Genomic DNA, 24572 nt, shown 5'->3' on the forward strand with positions numbered 1-24572 from the left:
TCTTTTGTATATACTAATATGATGTATCTTGTAAAACTCCTGAATAAATATGGAGGTGTGTTTTTCAATTGGAGTACATCTGTGTCACTTTGTTTTATGGCTTTTCAGCACCCTTTCAGTAAATATAGTCAATGTATTTGTGACAGGTGTGTGTTTGTGTGTGTGTGTGTGTGTGTGTGTGTGTGTGTGTGTGTGTGTGTGTGTGTGTGTGTGTATATTTGGATATACATATATCCAATGTATTTCAGTGTAATACATTTGGAGTGCTCTCGCTGTACTGCAATATGACAGAGTGGCACCTCCTTGTGGTCACAATCGACAGCACTTCTGAAAGCCTGCTAGCAGCCAAAATGTGATGACTGTGATGGGGGAAAAAATGAAGTGTATTATTTATAATATATGTTAGTATTTAACCTTGACAAAACAGGCTGTGTTGACCTCAGTAAGTAAAACTCCTGAACAAAACATTGAAATTAATATCACCTAATTAGAGCTACCAAGAGGACCCAAGAGTGTTGGCTATAATCATATGTATATAATTGTGGAGGTTTTATTTAACTTTGTATTTTCTGAATACCAGTCTGTTTTTATGATGGTATTATGTGTCTTTTTATTTGCACAATGTATTATGCCACATGAATTATAGCACCCTGAAATAATACAATATACATTGGTATAGATAGGTGGTTTCAGTGAAACAGGTCAGGTTACAAATATTAATACTTTGACAAATATTTCAAAGTAGAATTGTTACCTACAACAACCTATAACCCTTAAAATACACTTTACTTCTTGGGATCACAGTCTGGGATACCAGAAATGGTGCAGCCAAAACCCAAACTGCGAGGCCACTCGTTTTCTATTAAATCAAGATAGGCCTAAACCCCTGATGTACACATTAAATTGATTTCATGTGTTATGTGAAATAGAAATTAGATCTGGACAATTAAACACGACTTAAACATGGCCTGATACTGACTAAAAGCAGAAAAACTTCCAGCCTAAGTTATAATTACTTATATAAGTTAGTTTACAAAGTTAAAAATATATTGTGCTTGATTGTTTTGTGTCTTGTATTTTATATATTATTGTCTACTTAAGCACTGCGGAAAAGAAACAGTTCTTACAGCTGACATTACTAATGTTGTTGAAATACAGGTCTGCCGCTAGAGGTCGCTGTTGGCCCACCGTCTCTCTCTCCGCAGTGCTGCCTGTCTACGAGGAGTGCGTTTGATTGTTGCAGGGCTCAATGGCGGACAGAGCAGGATAGTCGCATTAGCACCGAGGACAATAACATCTCGACTGTGTAATTCGCTGGCGTGACTCGGTCCGCCGCTGCGTGCCCACAGGTGTGCACCGTTTGAAGCGGTCATTCTCGTGCACTAACATTAAGTGCAAAGTCGCTGAAACTCGGTCCCGCTCGTCTTTTCGCGTTGTTTGAGTTTCCATCCAGAGCCGTTGAAGTTGTTCATGGTGGCTCACTGAGGGCAGCTAAGCTTGCGAGCAAAAAACCATGGGGGAGTCTCTCGAATTGATCGGGAAGCGTCTGCTCTTGCTCCTCGACGACGGCAGGTCCGCAAACGGATCCGAACCGGAGAAGGCTACCTGGGCCAGGGACTGGCTCCGGGGAACGGTGCGGGCAGTCAGCGTCATCGGCCTGGTCGCCCCGGAGGGAGGCGGAGGAGAGGCGACCACCACATCCAGCGCTGCTGCAGGGCTAACGGTCAGTGTTTACATCCGAGTCATACCAGACTGCGGAGCAAAACACCAACCTCATCGATGTGCAAATTGTGTGCCAGCTACGAAAAACGTTTTTTTAACCGAACTGAAATCGTTTTTTAACCATTAATGTTTTTATATTTGTTGGCAGCTGACGTTAGCTCATTTATATATTAGCAAGCTCCCAGACGGAGGCTCCGAGGCGAAGCTAAACTCGAGGCCGGGGATTTTCTGGCCTTTGCTTTGTTCGCTGTTTAGCTCTAAAACGAATTCACCACCACAAATAGAACTTTTTGACTGGGTTTTATTTGCTTGTTAAGTACAAATAAGTCTTCTTACTGAACGACCACGGTACTCGAGTACATGAAACAGTGAATAAGGGCTTACTGGTCTTGTTAAAGGCCTTAGAAGTTCATATGAGGGTGAACCCGGAATTCCTCTCAATTCATTGTGTGCTCCAGATTGGGAAATGTTGTGACAAACTCAAAGTTCGGTAACCTAATTAACCCTGTTTAAATGAAACTAATCTTCCAAAGGTATATGAAGGCGTCGTCGGTCAGGGATGCACAGTTGCAAAAACACTGGGTCAGATTAGTGAAATAAAAATAGGGGGTAAAGGTGGGTGACCTATATACAGGTTAACATTTCGTAGATGAATTTTAGGCTCTTACAAAGACAACTGATATTTAGATTTAACTATAATTGTAGAATTTGACTTAATTAAGTATTACTCTCTTATTTATTTTATTTTTATTTTTTGCTCTGCCATAACTTTGATGTCAACAATAAAACTCATTTAAGTCCTGTATTCATGAAATAAGAATACAAACATTTTCCTATGTTAGTTTTCTATTAACAGATCTGACATACTGCATTAAATAAAACCCCGGGGACTAACTGTAGCACTAACACATTTTCAGTGTTTGTTCATCCATGTGAACTGGATGTCACCTGAAGTTTTGTTTTCCAACATCTTCAATGACATGAAAGTTTCTTTATATTGATTTTGAATTATTTTCACACAATATCATACGAAGTGTCACTGCTGAACTATTTTTTGTAAAGATAGGAACACGCACATCCAGATATATATTTGTAACTGAATAATAATAAAAAAAAAATCATCAAATAAAACGATAGATAGATAGACAGATACTTTATTGATCCCGAGGGAAATTAATTTCTATTTCAACAGGCGACAGAGAACACTTTTAATACCTGACTTCAAAAATCAGCTTCTCTACTAAAGAAAGTTGGAGCTTTATTAAAGATAGACTTTTGAAATTCCACCTTGTTATTTTTTTTGCAAACTTATTTTATCAAAGTGGTGATTTATTTCACGAGGTGTTCTCACATCTGAGAGACGTGTTTTGTTGTTCTAAGAACAGTTCAAATATCCCTTCACTGCCTAACTCAAAAACAACAGAATACTAATTTAGAGGGATTTAATTTGCTGCTACTTTATGTTGTGAATCCTTCCAGGATGAAGGAGGAACATGTAGTGCCTTCATGAAAGAGTCATCTGTGTGAGGATCATTTTGGTTGTATTGTCAAACACAGGCAGCCATCTTTAAATGATACGAAGCAGCTTGAAACGTGATCCTGTAAATAAATCACAAAAGAATTGAAGATGTTAAACGTGTCCCTCTTTTATCATCCTGAATCTCACAACAAACAGTGAAGACTGCACCTCCCTCTGGCTTTTCATGGCTGTTGCCCCACCAAGTGTTGTCTCGCCTTCATCAGTTCAACATGACTGTTGGTGGTGAAAATACAAATGGAAGAAAAGGACTTGAAGTTTTGAAGTTGTGAGAAAGCCTCAGTCTTGACAGTTTGTGTTCGGGATTCTACAGCATGGTGTTTATGGTAGAAAAAAAAAAATGAATACACTTTTTCACTCAGATGGAAAATGTTTGGAAAAAAAAAAGAAAATCCACTGGAGTGTTCCTTCTGGAATCAAGGGGAAGAAATGAAAAATGTCCTGATTGGAAAGACTGAAATCGCTGTTTCAAGAAATGTCAAGTCAGTGGAGGGAACTGCTCTGTGGGCTGAATGATTCCAACACAGGAGGGCAAACCTGCTACATGCAAGAAATATTTGTACACAGCAAGGCTTATCTGAACACACGGACCGTTGACATGCCATCAGCTGGATCCAAAGAAAACACAAAACTCCAAACAAATCAATTTGTGCTTGTGGGGAAATATCACTTTTCTGCATCATCTCTGCACCACTGATGTTCCCTGTTAGGGAGCCAACGATAACACAGATTTATATCTCAACATTTTATTTTAGTGGAGGCACATAAATGAAGTCATCTCATGATATTTAAATGGGACTTAAAACTCTGAAGCTCCGTAATGTGGGTGGACAGACCTTATTTAAAAATTTTTTTTGTGCCTTTCATTAGAGAGGACAGCTGAGAAGAGACATGAAATGTTGGGTATAGAGAGTGGGTGATGTGCATCAAAGGGCTGGGTCGGATTCAAACCCACGGCGGATTCGCTGACGACGATACGTGGGTTCGTAAATGGTGAACGCGTCATAACCGCTTGGCTATCTGCGCCCCTGTGAATCGACCTCCAAAATAAAACGTTTCTATGACTGAGACTCCACGGCACGCCAGCACCTGAAGCAGTCGGATTCATAAAACCTTTAGAAAAGTGCTGACTCAGTGCTACCTGTGAGCTTTAGCATTTAACACAATGTAAAACAGAATCAACTCAACTCAGGTTTAAGTAACTTATTCTCTCTCCCCCAGAAAAAAGAAGAAGCTGAGGAGTAGTTGGCACTGGTGGGTTACATAGATGGTGTAAATCAATAACAGCCCATCTATTTCCCACCCTGAGCATACACACGCTGGGTTTTACTGGAGGGGGGGGGGGCACATAGGCTGATAAAAGTCCTGATTGTTTCTCACAACGTGCTCTGCAAAATCCAGCAGCTGGAGCGAGAAGCTCAGCTTTGTCTGTGCGGTGAATTCAAGTCAACGGAAACACTGCAGAGAGAAACATCACTTTAGCATCTTCTTGTGTTCGACACACACAGTGTCAGTGCACACAGCATTTTCTTTCAGGACATGTTTTATTATCGCCCTCGTTCACTTTCACGCGCTACAGCGGTGCTCATGTTGTCAAACTCATGAGCTAAAGTTTAAAAAAAAACAAAACACGAGCAGTGTTAAACTGCAGGGCTGGTGAAGTTCTGCAAGGTTTTGTTTTTAAGGCACCGATGTGGAACCCCACAAACAGCAGGACAATGAGCAGTCAAAATGTTTCCCTATAGTTCTGTAACAGCTTGCATTGACAGTTGACGGACAGGTTAAACTTTTTTTTCTCCTGTACGTCCCTCACATTTTTTCCCTCACAGAGCCTGATTGTACTCATCTGAGTATGAGAGCTTTCAGGCCTGCACCCTCACCCTGCTCTGACTCTTCAGGCCGGTAGATAAGACGTGTTAGATCTTGGCGTCCGGAGAGTCTGATAGTCAGTATCTGTAGGGAATCAATAACAGGGCATTCTTGTAATTATTATAGTTAATATAAACAGACATTTGTGACAAACTGACGAAATCAACTCATGACCAGCTTGAACCTCGTCTCTGTGCGCCTCACTTACAGTCACATTGAATGACACCACAGGTTCAAAGTGAGGCTGTATTGAAACATCTCAGCCTCTTGTAGCTGTAAACTATTTACTAGCACAGCTTTTTTAAAAAATGAACATCACGTGTAGTTAAAGTTGGAGGTTATTTCTCTGAATGATGTCTGCTCTTAAAGCCTTGTTCACTGTTGTGAGCCAATCAATCATCAACTTTAGTGTTGGAACTCGAGAGGGCAGATCATGATAATAACTGACAGACATTACTTCTCCAATCACACCGGAGATCTTTTTTTCGAAGCAGGTGCATGCATGCTGCTGCTGCTGGATTGTAAAAGCTGCAGTGCCACGCACGTCTTCCTCTCAGCTGATATCCTCTGTTGAGATGTAAAAAAAATCAATAAAAAAATCTCTTGGTTTCTCATCATAGACCTCCGTCTACGTCTACGTTTTCTTGAGGTCTGACATGGCAAAAAATAACTTTCTTCCAGCTCACCGATAAATCTTTTTGCTGAGAGACTTCTCCCTCTAGTTGACACGAGCACATGTCCACGGTTCCATTCGACCGATATTCAGGAGAACACTGCTGAAACTTTAAACTACAGGAGCTCAGGGGAATGGCAGCAGCTTTTGAATCTTTCCAACTTAAGTCAAAGTGGTACCTGATTTAATTTTAGAAAATGTTCATTTGGTTGAGTTATCGCTCTATCTGAATCAGGTCATCTCCAGGCGAGTGCTGGAGTTGTAGCTGTTTTCAGTCCTCATGCTCATCTTCTGTCGCTCTGTGGTTCTCTTTCCTGGCTGCAGGTATTCGTGGAGTTTGAGAACGCGTCTCAGCGGTGTTCTTGGGTGCAGGTGTATGACGAGGGCGTGAAAGCCGTGCTCGTGGAGGAGTCGATTGTTTGGGCCAGTCGGAGTGATAGCACTGGGACGGCTGGAGCCGCAGCATCAACCACAGCCTGGCCTGCCCTGGTGAGTGCTCACGCTGAACCTGACAACATTAGAGTCAAGCCTTGGAATGATATGAGCAATATGTTAAAGAAGCATCAGCACAAAACCTCAAGACACTTCTCCAGGGGTGACATGACTTTTTGAACATTTGGAATCTTGACATGTGAAATCATGATTCTCTTGTTGAAATCATGATTCTCTTGTTGCGTCTTTCTTCTTAAATTCCTGATTAGACAAAAAAAAAAAGTTTGGTTTTTTTCCCCGTAGGTCTTCCGCTCCCTTGTGGACAGAGTGGGTTTAGGATCGCTGGTTGCTGTGGAGTATTTTGGAAAGAAGAACTTTGAGTTCCTGTCTGATAACAAAACAGTGCAGAGGTTTGAGGTGCGTCTGTTTGTTTCACACAATTTGAATTTGTGTAAAATGCTAATGCAACTAACCAGTAAGTCAATTAGACAGACACCCCCACACACACACACACTTAACAAAAAATAATAACAACAACAAGGGATATTTGATAAGTCTGCTTCTCAAAAGTCATATAGTCATATAGTTTTCTCTTTAGAAACTCTATATATCTATCACATGACTGTAAATGGATATTGACAATGAGTGTTGAAATTCTCTCAAATTATTAAGTTATTTAAATTGACATTTTTTATACCAAATGATAAAACTCCCACAGCAATAGATATTGCCTGTAATATTCTTTTACACTTTTTTTATGTACACCACTATCAGCTGCTTTGTGTCTTTTTGCAGGTGGATAAAGACTTAAGACACCCCTTGTTGTTGGAGCAGCCCTCTCTGCAGGGTGCCATCTCCAGCTGGCGCACTGACTTTGAACTGCAGGAGATCTTCAGGAAGGGTAAAAAAAACCAAAACACACTGTTCACACTGTTCACATCAATGCTGTGAGCAGTTCCACAGAATCAACAGAAAAAGGTCATCAGAAATCAAAAGCAGCAGTTTAATTACATGCACAGAGATCATAACAGGCGCCTGCAGGCAGGTCTACAAGGCAGACAGGCAGGAGAAACGATGGCTGTTTGTCTTCACCTGGAAGACTTCAGGTGTTTTTCAGGAGTTTTGTGAGTGTGAAAGCACTGATAGACTCACACAATATGTAATGGAGGCCCTAAATTGTAAACTAATTACAGAATTACCAGTCGGCCTCCTCTGCAGTCGCAGAGTAACACATCTATACCTTCGTTTCCTGCCTGTTTTCTTGTTGACTTGTTTTGGTGGTTTTTGTCCCACATAAGAGCAATTCTTCACACTCATGACAGATAAAGAAGAGAAGAAAAGCTGCACATCTGTCTGTCTCTATGACAACAGTCGACGCCAACGGTCCCTTTCTGAGAAGCTGAACGATAATGAAAAATTATCCACAAACAAAAGAAGACTGATGCCTCTCTTTGTGTTCGTAGTGATGCTTTCATGCATTGAACAAAACCCTATTTTAGATTAGATTGAGTGAAGAATCTGTTTTGTGATTTTATCTCAAAGTGCTTTTTTTTTCTGTTTCTGAAGGTTCGTACACTGTTCAAGGGCGCAGGGTTCGCGTGTACCAACCAGAGTTTGAGGATTGCTGGGCCTCAGGACTGGTCTCTCAGCACGATCCTATCTCACACATCATGGAGATCACACTCGATAAGGTAAACAGTGTTTCCTTTAAATGGATTATTGAGATACAAAACTGTAGGAAAAGTTCATACAAATAGTCGAGAATTGAAGACGGGGACGACGATGGAATGAATCTTTTAGAATTTGCACATTGTTACCATGACTACATGGATTGCATATTGCCAAATCTATTGGTGTTAACAGGGCATTTATTGTGAACATTTACAGATTGCAGTTCATATACCTCATACTCGTATATCACCCTCGAATAAAGTCACGTGTTCTGAGCAAAATGAAAACAAAAACAAGGCAGACAAATAAAAGGAGCAGCAGAGCAGATGCCAAACATGACTTTTCACTTTTATAATCGGATGCTGTGTGTCAGTGGGCCGCGTGAACAAACACTTGTTGTATTTGTATTTAAAGTGTTTCGGCGTGCTTACTGACACAGTTTGTCTGCAGAGGTACACATCTGGATTTCTCCTGTCTCTAACTAATGAGGCTTCTATGTCACTGCTTCATGAGCTTTATCTCGAGTTTTTCATCTTAGAAAACACGTTGTCCTGATTTTATTGTCTCACTGTATTATTACACTGATGATGGGGTATTATACGATTCTGGCTCTGTGCTTCAGGTGCCAGCGTGGACACTGTCTTTGTATTTTAAGATTTGAATGAAACGTGAAAATAGGAGAAATGATATTTGTGATTAAGATGAGATTATGTTTAGAGTAAGTATGATCGTTCTAAAAATTCAGCTTGTATTTTTTTCCTAAATGTGTTCCTGTCATGATGTCGAGCGATCCTTGTAATCAAAAACACGTTTTTTTTTCATGCAGGGAGATGGAAATCAGATGGTAGACCCACGTGTAATACACGTCATGCTCACAGAGGAAGAGGTAGGGTTGACGTTTTATAACTCATACCGTACTTTTAATTGGTTATTCACTTCTCTTGTTTGGGTACATGTGTAACTTTAGCTGTACCAATAAAATACATGTTTTTACTCTTAGCTCGGTAAGAACGGGCGGCGAAGGAGAGACAGTGAAACGATGAAGGCTGATGGTGGGCGTAGGCGCAGGACTGCCTCTGAAGGTGAGGATGACTTGAACTTGAAACGTTTCAAGGGAGCAGGAGACGCCGGCGCCGATGGAGAGAACGGTGGTGATTTGAAGAAAACTCCAGCAGAAGGGATGGGGATCTGGGGTGGAGACCTGGGCGACAGAGTCAGCAGCACAACTAAAAACGGAAGCACTTCGGAAGGAACTTTTTCTCAGGGCAGAGTGTCGTCGCCCAACACCAACTCCCCACTCCAGATGGACCAATCAAACGCCACTGCTCCCTGCTATCCTGCCCACGTCAAAGAAAATGGTCGCTCGCTCTCCTCACAAGGGGCAGCAGACTCCACCACGACGGTGACTCACACCCCGACGCCTCCTCCCCTCAAGCCGGCCCCCTCCCCCTTCTCCACCACATCTTTCCCTTCCCTCGGCCAGATGCCGAGCCTGGTCCCTGGAGCACCAGCCCCCAAGGCCTCCCCTTCCCCACAGCCAGACAGAGAGGAGGCATCCCAGTCTGCCTTCTCCAAAACAGCTGCTCTTGTTTCCCCGGGGCCTGTCACCATTTCTTGGTCACGTGACAGCGGCCCAAGTGTGGCACTTTCTGCTTCTGTAGGTTTAACTCCTAAAGCTCCCACCTGGGGAAGCCAGACTGAGGTAAGAATATCAGAGGAACGGCACCTTTTAAACGATGACGCGATGTGTTTGCAAGTCATGAAAAGTTTTACTTTGGATTCATCAGCATACTCATCCCACTGTTTTCTTTCTCAGGGCTCTAAGGTGGCTCCTGGTTTTCGTTTGCCTCAGTCCACTGCTCCTGTTTTTGGTGAAGTGACCTCTCAGACGAATGGAGCCCCCGCCGCCGCCGCCACATCCTCCCAGGACACTCCAAGGCCCTTTGGCTTCGGCTTTAGTGGGGCAAAGAACGAGGCTCAATCCAAGCAAGACCAAAACCTGTTTTTCCAGTGCATGACGCAGAATTCTGGCTCCAGCTCGAGCCTAGCTGCCGGTCAGACTAAGGAAACCAATTACTTCACCGCCATTTCTGATAGCCTGAGCAAAGAACCTCCAAGCCTTTTTAAGCCTGCAGCCTCCAATGAAGCTCTAAAGAAGCCCGAGCAGCCCAAAGTGCCTGAGACCCATCCAACGGGAAATGGTGTGCTCAACAAACCCTCCTCGGCCTTCCAGGGCATGGTTGGCTCTGCAGCTGGGAGAGGCTCTGCTCTAGGCATTGGTGGTCTAGCTGCAGCGGCTGGGGCTCCAAGTATTTCTAAGAAGAGCAGTAACAATGGCACCCCTGTGGGGGGCTTAAGCCTGCAATCTGGTTTTAATACTTCAGATAGCCACCAGAATCTTTTTCTGCAGGCCTCAAAAGAGCCCACGAATCCATTTCTGGCATACGGGGACAAAACCTCCCACACCTCCTTTGCAGGACTCACTGGTGCCGAACCACAGACTCTTGGTCCTGCCTCGGACAGCAAACCAAACCTGTTCACCATGGCAGAGCCACCTAAGGGGATTCTACCTTCTCCTTTCTCAGCACGGTCAGCAGCTGCTTCCCCCAGCTCCTCCTCCTCTCCAGCACCAGCTTCATCCCAGAGGGCACAGACTGAAGGGACCGCGACAAAGGAGGAGCAGGAAGTTGGCGAGATGCCTTCATCCACTTCAGGCTGCCCAATGTTTGGAAGCTCCGGTGCGGGAGCAATGGAGGACCTCCCTGTGTCCTTTGACCAGAGCCAGTCTCAGAAGTTTTCCTTGGAGGAGAGAGGTCAGTCCTCCAAGCGGGACTCTGACTCCAGCAGCAACAGCGACCTGTCAGACCTAAGTGAGAACGAGGAGGGCCCAGAGAAGGGCCCAATCCCAGGAGGGCCACCACACCCTGCAAAGGATGCCGCTATGTTGCAGAAAGCGAAAGCACAAGGTGCTCCAAAGAGTCGTCCACGTAACAAGCCATTTAAAGGTAAGTCTTTTTGAGAACCCCAGAGACTTCCTGTGGAGACAAACTAAGAGATAGAATTAACTTGTGTGTCCTCCTCCCAGTGGGCCAGTCTGTCCTAAAAGACCAGAGCAAAGTGCGTCGCCTGAAGCAGTCTGGTGAGTCCTTTCTCCAGGATGGCTCCTGCATCAACGTGGCACCTCATCTGCACAAGTGCCGCGAGTGTCGTCTCGAGCGTTACCGCAAATATCGGACCGCAGACGAGGACAGTGACGATGAGGATGATCCAAATGTAGCCTGTCGCTTCTTCCACTTCAGAAGGTACAGATTTTGCTTCGTGTGTTGTAACATTCATGAGAATAAAATGTGACTGAATTTGCCTCTTTTTTTTTTTTCTTTTTTTTGTCCACCCGTGACCAGGTTGGCTTTCACTCGTAAAGGTGTGCTGCGTGTGGAAGGCTTCCTGAGCCCTCAGCAGAGTGATTCCATGGCCATGGGTCTGTGGCTACCTGCACCAGCTGTCCAGGAGGGTCTGGACCTGGATACGTCCAAATACATCCTGGCCAACGTGGGAGACCAGTTCTGTCAGTTGGTTATGTCCGAGAAGGAGGCTATGATGATGGTGGAGCCTCACCGTGAGTGGCACTTTTACTTCACCTGATCAGATGCTTTAATCTTTCAGGAGTATTTATTGTGTATATAAGATAAATTAATCCTTGTTTTGGGCCTGTCCTGCAGAGAAAGTGGCCTGGAAACGAGCCGTGCGAGGTGTCAGAGAAATGTGTGATGTGTGTGAGACCACGTTGTTTAACATCCACTGGGTGTGTCGCAAGTGTGGTTTCGGAGTTTGTCTGGATTGTTATCGGCTCCGCAGGAACAGACCAAGGGAGGGTGAGTGACAACAAGGAAACCTCAGAGTGAACTAGCTCTACCAGACACGTTTGTTATTACATGTTATATAATTGTACGCTGAATGATACTAGCTGTTCTGTCAAGGCTTGAGTGAAAAAGTAATATGACAAAAAAAAAACGTTTAACAAGGACAAACTATCGACATTTAGACGAGATATCGAATAATCAAACACGAAAGTATTCACAACATGAATAGTGACAATTCGCTGAAAAATCGAAGGTACTGTGACATCATGGAAGTGACATTGACTCATTAAATGTTTAAAAGCGTTAAAGCGTCAGCACCAAGTGAATAATCCATATTTTAAAGTTGAGCTCATTAAACATCTAGATTTTTTTTTTTAGCTTTCACTTCTTATAAAGCAGCTCCACAAACATGCAGAAATACCAAAAATGTGTATAACATGACTCTGTGTCATCTTTCCCTCAGATGTGGATGAAGGTCCGGAAGACGAGGTTTTCGCTTGGTTAAAGTGTGCTAAAGGCCAGCCGCACGAACCACAGAACCTCATGCCTACACAGATTATACCTGGGACAGGTAACGTCTTCTTTATACCTCAGGTATATAATATGATGTATCGGTATGGCAACAGCACATTTGATTTGATTGCTTTCTTCCTGTAGCTCTTTACAACATAGGTGACATGGTGCACTCAGCAAGAGGCAAGTGGGGAATTAAAGCAAATTGTCCTTGTACAAGTCGACACACCAAGCCTTTAGTGCGTCCTAGTGCCCCAAATGGTATTTCACAGGTACTGTCTTTCTTTCTATTTATTCTGTTCTTTGTAAAAAGTGTTGAACTTTCAGACTTTAATGAGTGGTGTCACTTTTCTCCGCAGTCTACAACAAGCAGTGGTAGTGTCCTCGCAGCTGCAGCCCCTGGTATTGGCACTACTCCAAAATCCGAGGGCGAAACGTCAGCGATCAAAACAGAAACTACACAAACAGCGGCGCCGTCAGACAGTGGGGGAGGAGAAAGTGTTGGAAGTACCAGTAACTCCACCAGTGGAACATCCTCCCCCTGTAACCTCCCACAGTCCTCTACCAGGGAGCCACGCTCATCAGGAGAGGGAAACAGCTCTGCCCTGCACTGGCTCGCCGACCTGGCCACACAGAAAGCTAAGGATGACACCAAGGGTAAATAGGAAAAATAAAAAGCTCAGTCGTTGTAATCTGAATGAATTTAAAAAGTAAAAAAAATAGTATATTTAAGTGTACATCACAGCTGTCTTTGAATCTTCCTCCAGAATCTGGTTCACTACGCTCCATGATGAGTCGAGACAGCCGGCCTCCGTTTGGCCTGGACTCACTCAGTGCTCTGTCAAAGCCTTCTGCTTCCAGCCCCAAGCTATTTAACAGCCTGTTACTGGGCTCCAGCATGGCCCAGTCCAAACCTGAGGGGTCCAGTCTCCGGGACCTGCTCAACTCCGGACCTGGAAAACTCCCCCAGGGCCCTGGAGAGAGTGGGGTACCATTCCCCTCCGTCTTTACCTCAGGAGGTGTAAGTGTGAAGCATTTGGTATTCCTTATATTTTGATTCTAAAGACTAAATATTTTTTTTTATTACTTGATAACTATAAATCTACTTTCAACACACTTCAAACAGTTCTGGTCTAGTTGATATAAAAAAGGCATTAAAAGTGTTGTAAATTCCAAATATAGTGAGTAAATTCAAACATTAAAAATATCATAGATGTCATCATTGATTGAGGCAAAACTGAATTGATATCACACAGCGTATTGTAATGTTAATAACTGGTGTCGTAGAAATATTAGCTTTAAACGTTCTGAGTTGAAATCTACTGAAACTTTCAAAATAAGAATAAGCTGTGTGATATACATTGTAAATGCAGTTTAATAAAAAGATATCTTTGGTCTGTCAGAGCGACAAGCTGAAGAGCAGCCTCCCCAACTTCCTGGATCACATCATCGCCTCGGTGGTGGAGACGAAGAAGGCAGAAGGACGTCGTGCCGGGGCCTCCGAGAGCGGCGAGCTGGGTGTGTTGGGGGGCCGCAAAGAGGGTGTCATGGGTCTAAGTGTTTTGGAACCACACACCTCCCACTCCTGGCTCTGTGACGGGCGACTCCTCTGCCTTCAGGACCCCAGCAACAGCAACAACTGGAAGATCTTTAGAGAGTGCTGGAAGCAGGGACAGGTAAGAAGCACAGTCTTTATAACAGTGTGATGATGAAACTTTGTCTACACTCGCTTTGACATCCGTCTAACATGCTGTCTTTGTATTCAGCCCGTGTTGGTGTCAGGGATACATAAACGTCTGAAAGGGGATTTGTGGCACCCTGATGCCTTCAGTAAAGAGTTTGGAGACCAGGATGTAGACCTGGTCAACTGTAGGAACTGTGCCATCATTTCTGACGTGAAGGTGCGAGACTTCTGGGACGGTTTCCAGGTCATCTCCAGTGAGTGCTTGAACTCTTGTTCCTCTATACTTCGTCATTGATTGGTGTGCATGTCATCATGTTATTTAAGCTCCTTTTTTTCCTCACAGTTATCAGAAATGGCAGCTAATTAAAGATTATTTTTTTTTATGTGACTGCAGAGAGACTACAAGACAGTGAAGGCCAGCCCATGGTGTTGAAACTAAAGGATTGGCCTCCAGGGGAAGACTTCAGGGACATGATGCCTACACGGTAAGGAGCCCAAAAACATGTTACTTCTTGAGCGTTTATTGTCTTCAATATGTCAATCTATGTTGCTTGAGTTTATCAGCTCAGCCTCAATGCAACAAAAAATTAGTCACAAATGTAACACTCAGGTGTCATTTGTCGAGGTTGGTCCACACTTTCTTTATTGACAGTCACAAGTCCCCTGGCACAAATAGAAGCTGTTGTTTATTAATAGCATTTAAAAGGATCTGACTAAATGGTTGAGGTTGGTGTTTTTGGTGCTTTGTTTTAGCAGCTTCATGTAAATACTTTAAACACATTTGTTTAAATGTGAAATAACAGACACGTCTTTGTTGTTGCTTTGATTCCAAGCGTTTTTTTGTGATCTGATTATCTCACTTGTGTCTTACAATGAGATGTCTGAATCAGGTGTTTTTGCTACAGTCTTGAATATTGATACAGAGCACTCTTGTAGTCTATAATCTTTTCTCCTTTTTTTCCCCAAAGGTTTGATGATCTCATGGATAACCTCCCCTTACCCGAGTACACCAAAAGAGACGGTCGTCTTAACCTTGCCGCTCGTCTGCCTAACTTTTTTGTGCGTCCTGATCTCGGACCTAAGATGTATAATGCCTACGGTAAGGATTGGACACATCTAATGGAGAATTGTTATTCCTCTTCAGTTTGGCTGGATTTCTCCTGTCTTAACATTCCCCCCCCCCCCCCACCCCCCCATCCAGGCTTAACTTCGTCTGAAGACAGAAAAGTGGGAACCACAAACCTCCACCTGGACGTATCTGATGCTGTCAATGTCATGGTCTATGTTGGCATCCCTCAAGGAGAGGGAGACCAGGACCAAGGTGAGTGGACTTACAGACGGACCTTCTCTACAGCCGTTTTCATGTGTGCACTCCTGAAAATATCTAGTTTATTTCAGGAGGACTGTTCCGGAAATTCTCCTGACCTGGTTTATTCACATTTGAACCTCACAACGGGAGACTGTCACTTTTAGACGTGTTTGGTCTCCTGAGACGAGACACCACATAAAACAAACCAACAAAATCTAAATGATGCTATAATGACAATATTTGGCCTTTCATCAATTCTATGTGTAGTTTAATGAGTCACAATATCGACAAAAGAGCGGAGAGCAGAACACGTGATGCAGCCGTTTAATTATGTGCCAAGAGATCGTAGCAGTCTCCAAATAATAACCTCCTGTGATCTCACATCAGCTCGCTCAGATTTGCTGCTGAAAAAAAAGAAAGGAAAAAAAAAAGCTATGTTTCTGGCAGTAACAACTCCGGGTAAAGTCAGTGTGAAAAATGTGTCTGTTTGCATTCACACATACAGCTCCTCCAGGAAATATCAGGACATTTTCAGGAGTTTACTGCAAGTGTGAAAGCCCCATCGCACTCATTGCTAGGACACGAGAGGATGTGAAGGGAAGAACCCATTTCAACTCTGAATGTCACACATTTGCTGCTCCTCTTCCTGAACCCCTCGCTGGTACATTTGGTATCATCTGTGTCCATGACGTCATGCTTTTATTGCTTCAGTTAATCCAGCCTATTGGTTTGGATAGGACCCTGAAGAAGGCCCTCCAGTGGGTCTCACTCAATTACATTGTGGCAACATTTTTCATTCACAGAGGCAGTTATCTCTGGACGCAAAGGTCTGTATTACTTGTATTACTTCAGTAGCATGCCCCTGTTCTTGACTAACTCCCCTTTTCACTGCCCTCTTCGTCCTTGTGCTATTATCCACCATGTAGGGACCAGAGCATTGGGACCTATCTGTTGCATGTTTGGTATATGTCTTTATGAACTCAGACTTTATCAAAGGGATACTTCACCCTTTAAAACATGAATCTGTATTGACATTGGGTCATGTGTAGTCGAGATGTGAAATCATTTACGAAGGATTTTTTTGACCAAACTTGTTTTTTTGGCACATGTAAATGAAAGACAACAACTCCCAGAATGCACATCACCGCAGGCTACTCCTGCTGAAGTAGATGATTTATGGTGCGTTCACGTGACCGGAAAAACAAGTTTCTGAGTTGTAAAATACACATGAAACACCTGCTCAAGTCGGTTTCGTGTTTTGTTAATGTTTACATGCTTTTTATTCATGCACAATATTGCATATCAACATTTTGATCAAATCTAACATTTCACAATAAGATTTCTTGGACCACCTGCGTAACACCCAAATGCAGAATTATTTAAAACACTTCGACGTTTCCTCAACTACCTGATCCTGAAATTTCTTCCAGAGGGAATTGTCATCTTGGGAATTCCTGGCAGAAAACAGACTCTGTGTCAGTGTCCATAGACAAACGGTGACAGCACTGACAAACACAAGTCTTCCCCGGCTCCTTCTTTCTTTCTCAACCCTGAACATCTGATTCGAGTGCAAGACCTTCAAAATTCCCTTTGACGATTCCCCCTGTTTCGCCATTCTCAGTTCTAATCAGCTTTCTCCATGTTAGCTTCCAAGCTACATGGCGGACATTAACTTTCGATTCTGGCTGTGAGGTCCCGCAAATGATCTGTAATAAGACTTTAGTGTTCGAAAATATGAGGAACCAGCGCTGCAGCTTCACCCCTGCTAACCAAAACAGCCTCCCGTGACGCAAAATGACGATTTTTGCGTCATCTGAGGCTCCTTTTAGAGGCAAAGAGAGGAAGAGCTTTCCCGTCTCACAGGAAAATGAGGACAGGCTGCACGACCACGCACAAGTGCGAGCAGGTTTCTAATAATACAAAGCTCAATGAAAATGTGTGAAGTATCCCTTTAACAACCTCCAGGAATAACAGACAACATATTTCTGTCGTGTCCTTGTTTGAAGATTCCGACTTTCTTCCTCTGGAATGATTTCAAGTGTTTTGGGTTAAAGATGTTGATGGGAATCAAGTCAACGCAGCAAGTTGTGTTCTACATATTAATATCCAGGTCACACAACATTTCCAATAATTACTGATCTTGGAGTATCTTTAGCTCCTGTTGTTGGTAACAGTGCTCTGGTCCCTTCACTGCGGGAGGAAAGTTTAAATGAAGGGCATCTAGAGCTAGACTCCTTATTCCCTCACTGGCTTTCTTTCTATCTCCACAGTGACGCTTTAAGCACCAAACAGTGTTCCCTTCTTAGCTCATACACTGCTTCCCTCCCTTATTCTAAGGACCATGGCAACGTTAACATGCACTCATTCAAAACAAACTCGTATGAACTGACTGATGTCCATGAAGTGACCTGATAATCATGATTGTGCCAACGCTCACAAACACACACTAGCTAAATTCACACAAGTCATTGAATACTGACTCCACACACCAGAAGCTGCTCCAGTTCACATGTATCACCACATGGGACCTTTTATTCAGTCTTTTTTTTTAGCCTTTGTATTTTTTTTGTCCAGCGCATAACGACTCCTATGTGCATCCTGTTTGATATGTTTTTTTGAATAATTACTGAGGGGTCACCTGTTTGTTTGCTTCCATAAGTAAGAGGGTGTAGGATGGTGTTTTTGAAGACTGTAGTGTTAGTTGCTCTGAACAATCAACCGTAAGTGGTGGATGTGAACATCGTGTGGGGAAAATGTGATTGTGTAGTCTGTAACTCGCCTTTGTAGTTCTTAACTGGTCCTACTGCGAGGATCCATATTTAAGTTTAACCTTGATTACCTAATCATACACATTCATCCCCCAAAATCAAAACCTTTCCTACATTACAAACATGAAACCAGTTTGAAATATTTTTTGGTTTAAAAAAAAAAGTCACATTTCTGCCAAGAATAAAATGAACATAAAGGATTTCTGCTTTGATGTTTGTCTTTCTAACAGCCACATGATTTAAAGATCCACACAAAAAGGACTTGTGACCCACGTCTGGGTTATCAGCCACCAGTTGAGAATTATACACCCGCACTATTTTTGTCAAACAGTCTGACAAATGAACATAAACCAAGCTGTTGTAGTGAAGGATGTAGTCATTTCTTGATGTCGGCAGTTATGAACATTGTATGAAGAAGTTTTATTTGGACAGAACGAATCACGGGTGATATCTTTTTCCTGAGGCTGCCTGTAGACGAGATTAAAAAAAAAACTGGTCTTTAAAGTAACACCGCCGATGACCCTCTGGTGCTCTGTATGTGTGTGCTTTGTTGTTCTCTTTGATCCTTCAGAGGTCATGACCACCATAGAGGAAGGGGATGTGGATGAAATGACAAAGAGGAGGGTGTTTGAGGGACAGGAGAAACCTGGAGCTCTTTGGCACATCTACGCCGCCAAGGACGCTGAAAAGATCAGAGAACTTCTCCGCAAGGTCAGCAGCAGCAGTTATTAGTCATCTGTCTGAAGTAGCACCTGATCTCTGGAGCTGTGATACCATCGGCTGTACTTGTTTTTTATTTCTCTCTCTTGTCAGGTGGGAGAGGAGCAAGGTCAAGAGAACCCTCCAGATCACGACCCCATTCACGACCAGAGCTGGTACTTGGACCAGACGCTCCGCCGCAGGCTGTATGAAGAATACGGCGTCCAGGGTTGGGCAATTGTACAGTTCTTAGGAGATGCTGTTTTTATTCCTGCTGGAGCTCCACACCAGGTCAGCACATTTCCTGCCGTTTTGTGTCCTGCGCCAGTCACATCCCTGATAAATTTCTCAAGATTCAGTTTCCATATTTGTCTGTTTTGTTGTTGTTGTTGTTGTTGTTGTTTCATCAAAGTGTGTTTCTTCTCCCTCAGGTGCACAACCTGTACAGCTGTATCAAGGTGGCAGAGGACTTTGTGTCCCCCGAGCATGTCAGGCATTGTTTCAGACTGACCCAGGAGTTCAGGCACCTCTCCACTACTCATACAAACCATGAAGACAAGCTTCAGGTTGTTATACTTTATATTATTACGTTTCAGTCAGTCATTTCAGAGCCTTCAACTTAAGGAGGATATTTGTTAAAAGGTTATTTCTAATCCACACATTGGTCATCTGTATTCACCCGGGAAAGAAATGCACAGATAAGACATCATAATCATGTTTTACACATAATGTGTGTCGGAAAGCAGCAATAGATTATGTTAACATTATGTCCGAACATATATTCGACATTAAATGATCTTATACTCTTTATATTTGATTGTTTGCGTTGTAGTTTATTTTAGGACGTGCTACATGCAGAAACATTTCAAACAGTGTTTGATCTCATGACATTGTCAACATGTCTGCAAATGTTGAAGTGACGTTCTTGTATTTTCTTCCTCAGGTGAAGAACATCATCTATCATGCAGTGAAGGACGCTGTTGGGACTCTGAAGGCCCATGAACCTAAACTGGCCCGCCCTTAATTGCTTTCACTTAACGTCCCAGAACAACCAGCCGCTGACAACCAGGCTGCTACACACACAAAGACACACAACGCAGTGTGCATCACATAACCACACACACGTATACATGCTGCAGAATGCAGAGTACAAAGATAATGAGTAGATTTTGGGGGGCAGTAACAGTGTGGGTTTTTCGGTAATATGGAGATTGGATTTTGGGAGGGATTGGATGGTTAGGGGCTGTCAGCCCATTGATGAAGGAAGTCCTTTATCACTGTTACACAGTATGTTCAAACTTGTCTAGTTTTTCAATTTTTATTTTTTAACTCTGTATTTAAGGTCAGTGTGTTTGTTCTGTTGTTTTCATTGTATAAGTAATATGTGAGAGTAAGGGAGGTAAAAGCTGACGTGCCTTTGCAGCAGAGGTTCAGCTTCCATATAAGTTGACTGACATAATGTGAGTACCGGGCTAACTTTCCTATTTTGATGACGCTGATATTATTATTTCTTTAATAGGAGCAAGGTTAACCTGTTTTTTTGTAGATTTCTTTTTCATTGTCTAACGAAGCTATTTGCTTCTGCCCTCTGTGGCTGTAAATGGATTTGCGAAGCAGCCAGTGAGGGGAAGCAGACCAAAGTTTTGTAATTTTTTTTTTTTTTTTTTTTTTTTTTTGCTCTTAAAGTAAGAAGTCTTTTGTTTTTATACACCATAAGGTAAAGATCGGGAGGACTTCAGAGAGGGTTGTTTTTTTTCTTGTTTTTCACCTATCTTTGTCCTATGGGCTGAATGAACTGCAGACTTCCAACAACATTTGTTCAAGAATTACAATAGCAGCTGAACAGAACTACTGGCCATTAACATTGTATCAATATCTATATATATTGATCTTAGCAGTCTGTTTGATTTTTCACAATAAAGTTTACAAAACTACTTTTTGTTTACCAGTTTATTTTTATTTAATCAGGTTGATCCCATTGAGATTAATAACTTTTTCAAGGGAAACCTGGCCAAGACAGGCAGCAGCAAAAAACACAAAGTTGCAAACAAATATTTAAAAAAAAGGGAGACGAGGTACAATTTACAAAACCTTTTACATTTTAATGGGACCATCTATGAGGCAAATCTGGGAGTAAATTGTTCAAGCAGTTGAGCTAAAAACAAATGCATTCTGTAGACTCTGCTTCCATTTCTTTAATTTTAGATTTAAAAACATTTAAGGACATCAGCTCCTTGAGTTTTAAGTTATCCTGAAACTGATTCCAGGCTGATGGTACAGAAAACTCAAAGGCCCTTTTCCAAAATTCTGTTCGAACATTTGGGATGGATCATAGAAAGGTCCCGAGGGCGCAAAGAATACTATCCAGTACTTTTCTACACATAGATGGTGAGGAAGGAAGCAGACTAGGAATTGCCTCATATATAAAGGTGTACCAGTGTCGGAGCCTTCGGGTCGCCAGAGCAGGCCATCAGAGCTTTACAGTTTGTAATGAACCTTAACGATGTAAGTTGTGTCAACCATATGGAGACAATGTGCAGATGCATGCATGTACAAAATATGACCATAGTCCAAGACAGGTAAAAAGGCTGCAGTGACGAGACCGTTTTACAAAAAACACAACTTGTTTCTAAAAAGAAAACAGTTTTAGCCTCAGCTTCGTCACAAGGCACAGCACATGTGGCTTAAATTTAATGGAGACGTTGATTAAAATACCCAGGTATTTGTAGGAGTTTACAACTTTAATTTAGCTTTCAATTATTTACAGTTCTTTCACTGATTTATCTGCCCTGTCTGTCCTAGGCCTCTGCACTCATGTCTGAATTAGAAGGTACATCACATTCAGACAAAGAGAGCTGTAAACATGAGTGAACCAACAAAAGGCCATCAGTTTATGTCGAATTTACTGTTATGTTTTTTCATTACATTTTTTATGTGTTTATCATTACAGAGTGCTTAAACGAGTGGATATTATCAATACAAACCCAGAACATTTATCCTCCCCTCATTTTTAGGATACCAGTCTGTTAGGTTATAAATATTTGTGTCAAAAAAGGGAAAGATTGATTTTCACGTAAATGCTTTGTAGAGTTCAGATCAATAAATTCACAAACAGTAGGACTATGTCTCCGTTTGGTGAATTGTTAAAACATGTAACAAACACTAAATTGTATGGGCCAATGATATCAACTCATATAGATAATTGCTCCATTAATTTCCTTTACTTATTGGATCTTGCTTTTTTTTGGTCCCATAATAGTAAAACACAACAGAGATTACACTATGCTACTTTCCTCTGCACACCTTCAAGTTAAAGTCAAAGTAACCCTCATCCCTTTTCTGTTCACACAAGCTTCTCTTTCTGTTGTTTTCTCTCTAATAATTGCACTTATTCTCAAACCTGACTGGAACTGTGAACTTATTTGTGAGAGAGGAGGAGAAGAAGAAGAAGAGAAATGACACATTTAAAGGGTGCGCTGGCCCTTTAAGAGCCAGCCGTTGCTCCAGTGATGCAAAGTAGAGCAGAGCAGCTTTCTATCCAGACCGCCGCAGCAGCAGCAGCACATCATCTCTGCTGTTGACCCACCTGACACTGAGCCAGCAGCCAGGTTCAACTCATAACGAACCGCTGCGTCCTCGGAGGGGGGGGAATGGGGGGGCATCTAGCCCGCCAGCTATCTGACTAGTTTATCCAAGAAGTGGAGAGGGCTGACAGCCGGCGGTCGTTAAAGATGGTATCCTGGATGATCTCGAGGATAGTAGTGTGAGTATACGGGGCTGGGCTGTTGTTTGGTTTAACCGTCATCCATCAGCTGCTAAACGCTGCGTCTCACCAGCTAGCTAGGTGTCTATGATGCGTGTTTCCTTTTCCGTTTCTTTGCAGTTATATTTCGTAAATGTCAAAAAATACTTCTGCTTCATTGTTATTTAGGTACTGAACTAAGCAAGTGCCAGTCCCCTCGCTCTATTTCTCCCATTGAGAACATGATGCAGTACAATTTGCATCCTCACTAGCCTCCTGTAGCTAACGTATGCTTGTTAGCCGCCTTGCACAGTGTTTTCATCTCACAGATGATGTGTTGGCAGGGAAAGGAGCTGGACCCTGTTTTAAAGTCAAATGTGCCCAATATGCAAGCCCCGCTACAAGCAGACAAGTGAGAAGATTTGAAATGCCTGCCATTGCTTCTTTAAAACGGCACAGCCTGAATATTTCAGCTCAGCATCTCAGTAACATATGGTACCACCATGAGTTGGTGAAATGTGATGGTGTGGCTGAGCTCAGCAGGCCAGTCAGGGATGTTGCTCTGCACATCCATCCATCCATCCATCAATCCAGGACTAACTTATATCCAGATCAATGTGAAGGGAATATATTTAAAACATAAATCCACCGATGTTGGAATGTATACATATATATGTCCTGTGGTCAGAATAGCAGTATCAGTAGTCTAGGCCTAAGCTTCCACCACTTTCTGACAGTGTGGATGACTCAACTAAAGCCTGCTGTCATCATTCAGATCCCATATGCGGTTACTTTTACAATGCTGCTACAGATGTGTTGGACCACGAGGTGCACCTGTCTGACAACCATCCTGTCACTTTCACGTTGGTTTATTTGAGATGTACTCACACTTTGAAGTGACAGCCATTATATAAACTGTGATATTATCTTTAAATGACTCAGGTGTTCTGGTGTAACTGATGTTACATGAATACACTGTTTGCCTACTAGAGTATTTAAGTAGAGGATTATATTGACGCTTCCAGCTGGATCTTCTACTTCACTTCACCTCAGGTGGTCATGTGTGGATGTGAGGAAAACATGTGACCTGATCTACATAGTAATTGCCTCTGCATTGTCTGACACAGGATTCATTCTTCCTCATCTTTATTCTGTACTTTGAACATGCAGCTGCCTCGAAGTCAGATTTCTTTTTTTAATTATTTTTTATTTTACAGGGACAATGCTGTTAAAAAAAAAACATTTCTGTAAAAATAGCAGAGTTATCCAAAAGGCTCATTTTCATCTGTTGTCCCTGGTCAGATGTTATAAAAGGTTCCCTGGAAATGAAAACAAGTTCAAACATTGCTGCAAGCTAGCATGCAAGCTTTGACACGTGGTTATTTAGTTGTCTGCATTAAAATGACTTTGTGGAGCAAACTTTTCCGACAGGTGAATATAATCTGATGTTAGCACAGTCCGAGGTTCAAAAGTCCATAGTGGATCTGAGATGTGCACAGTAAGAGGCACAGGGCGTCTGCTGAAAGAGTCGAGTGGCCTGGAGGCCCGCTTAGAGTCGCCTCAATTTACTGTACAAAGCTGAGATGTGCTGCTCACATGACTGAGCACCTCAGATACTAACTGGGACAGAGGACCTACTTAGCTGCCTTTAGAAAACAACAAGATATACTCAGACTACCAACATGTCTGCCAGGGACTGCAGACAGTTGCCGTTGGCTAATTCTGGCATATTTACATTTATATGTTCATTAATATGCACTGTCCCTTTTAAATAAAAAATGATAATAGTGTGGGAGCACAGAGCCTCCACAGGAAGCGTACGTTGGGGGGAAATATTCAAAGCTATGATCAAACGTACAGACAAACTAGTGATTTTGTGAATTTTGTTCTTTCTAATGTCCACTCACTCAGAAGTTGACAACCTGTCACATCACCACGGCGGCACAGGATGCGACCAAAATGCACATAATGAACACAGCTCTGTTCACAGTGTCCTGATTTGCACGTGGACTGACACATGGTGACCCACCCCTGGGAGACTTTAGTGTTTTTTTTTTTGGGGTTTTTTTCCACTTGAACTCACTGACGCTTTC

At 42.6% G+C, this 24572-nt stretch overlaps 2 protein-coding genes across 6 annotated transcripts in view; both read left to right on the top strand.

Annotated features, from left to right (window-relative positions):
- Positions 1–1193: 1193 nt before the first annotated feature.
- kdm3b (lysine (K)-specific demethylase 3B) lies at positions 1194–20671 on the top strand. 2 transcript variants are annotated; one of them, XM_079353024.1, is made up of 25 exons: positions 1195–1723; positions 6126–6290; positions 6537–6650; positions 7029–7134; positions 7800–7924; positions 8731–8790; positions 8905–9606; positions 9721–10909; positions 10990–11206; positions 11306–11520; positions 11624–11776; positions 12228–12335; positions 12422–12549; positions 12637–12934; positions 13045–13298; positions 13681–13953; positions 14044–14215; positions 14356–14446; positions 14930–15060; positions 15163–15282; positions 16074–16097; positions 18610–18749; positions 18852–19028; positions 19169–19303; positions 19681–20671. In XM_079353024.1, the coding sequence occupies exons 1-25, from the start codon at positions 1514–1516 to the stop codon at positions 19759–19761; spliced, it is 5388 nt and encodes a 1795-aa protein (XP_079209150.1). In that variant the 5' UTR covers positions 1195–1513; the 3' UTR covers positions 19762–20671. The 2 variants fall into 2 exon arrangements, with proteins under 2 accessions (XP_079209151.1, XP_079209150.1); XM_079353025.1 differs by lacking the exon at positions 16074–16097 and having other exon boundaries at positions 1194–1723.
- Positions 20672–22260: 1589 nt separating this feature from the next.
- The window catches only part of reep2 (receptor accessory protein 2), a 49302-nt gene continuing 46990 nt past the window's right edge, over positions 22261–24572 (top strand). For 2 of the 4 annotated variants that reach the window (XM_079353027.1, XM_079353028.1), the window contains exon 1: positions 22261–22500. In XM_079353027.1, the coding sequence (XP_079209153.1) occupies positions 22469–22500 (32 nt within the window). In that variant the 5' untranslated portion in view covers positions 22261–22468. The remainder of the gene's footprint in view (positions 22501–24572) is intronic. The other 2 variants (XM_079353030.1, XM_079353029.1) reach the window with 1 other exon arrangement.

The sequence above is a fragment of the Symphodus melops genome (genome assembly GCF_947650265.1).
Source record: "Symphodus melops genome assembly, chromosome: 9".
Classification (NCBI taxonomy): domain Eukaryota; kingdom Metazoa; phylum Chordata; class Actinopteri; order Labriformes; family Labridae; genus Symphodus; species Symphodus melops.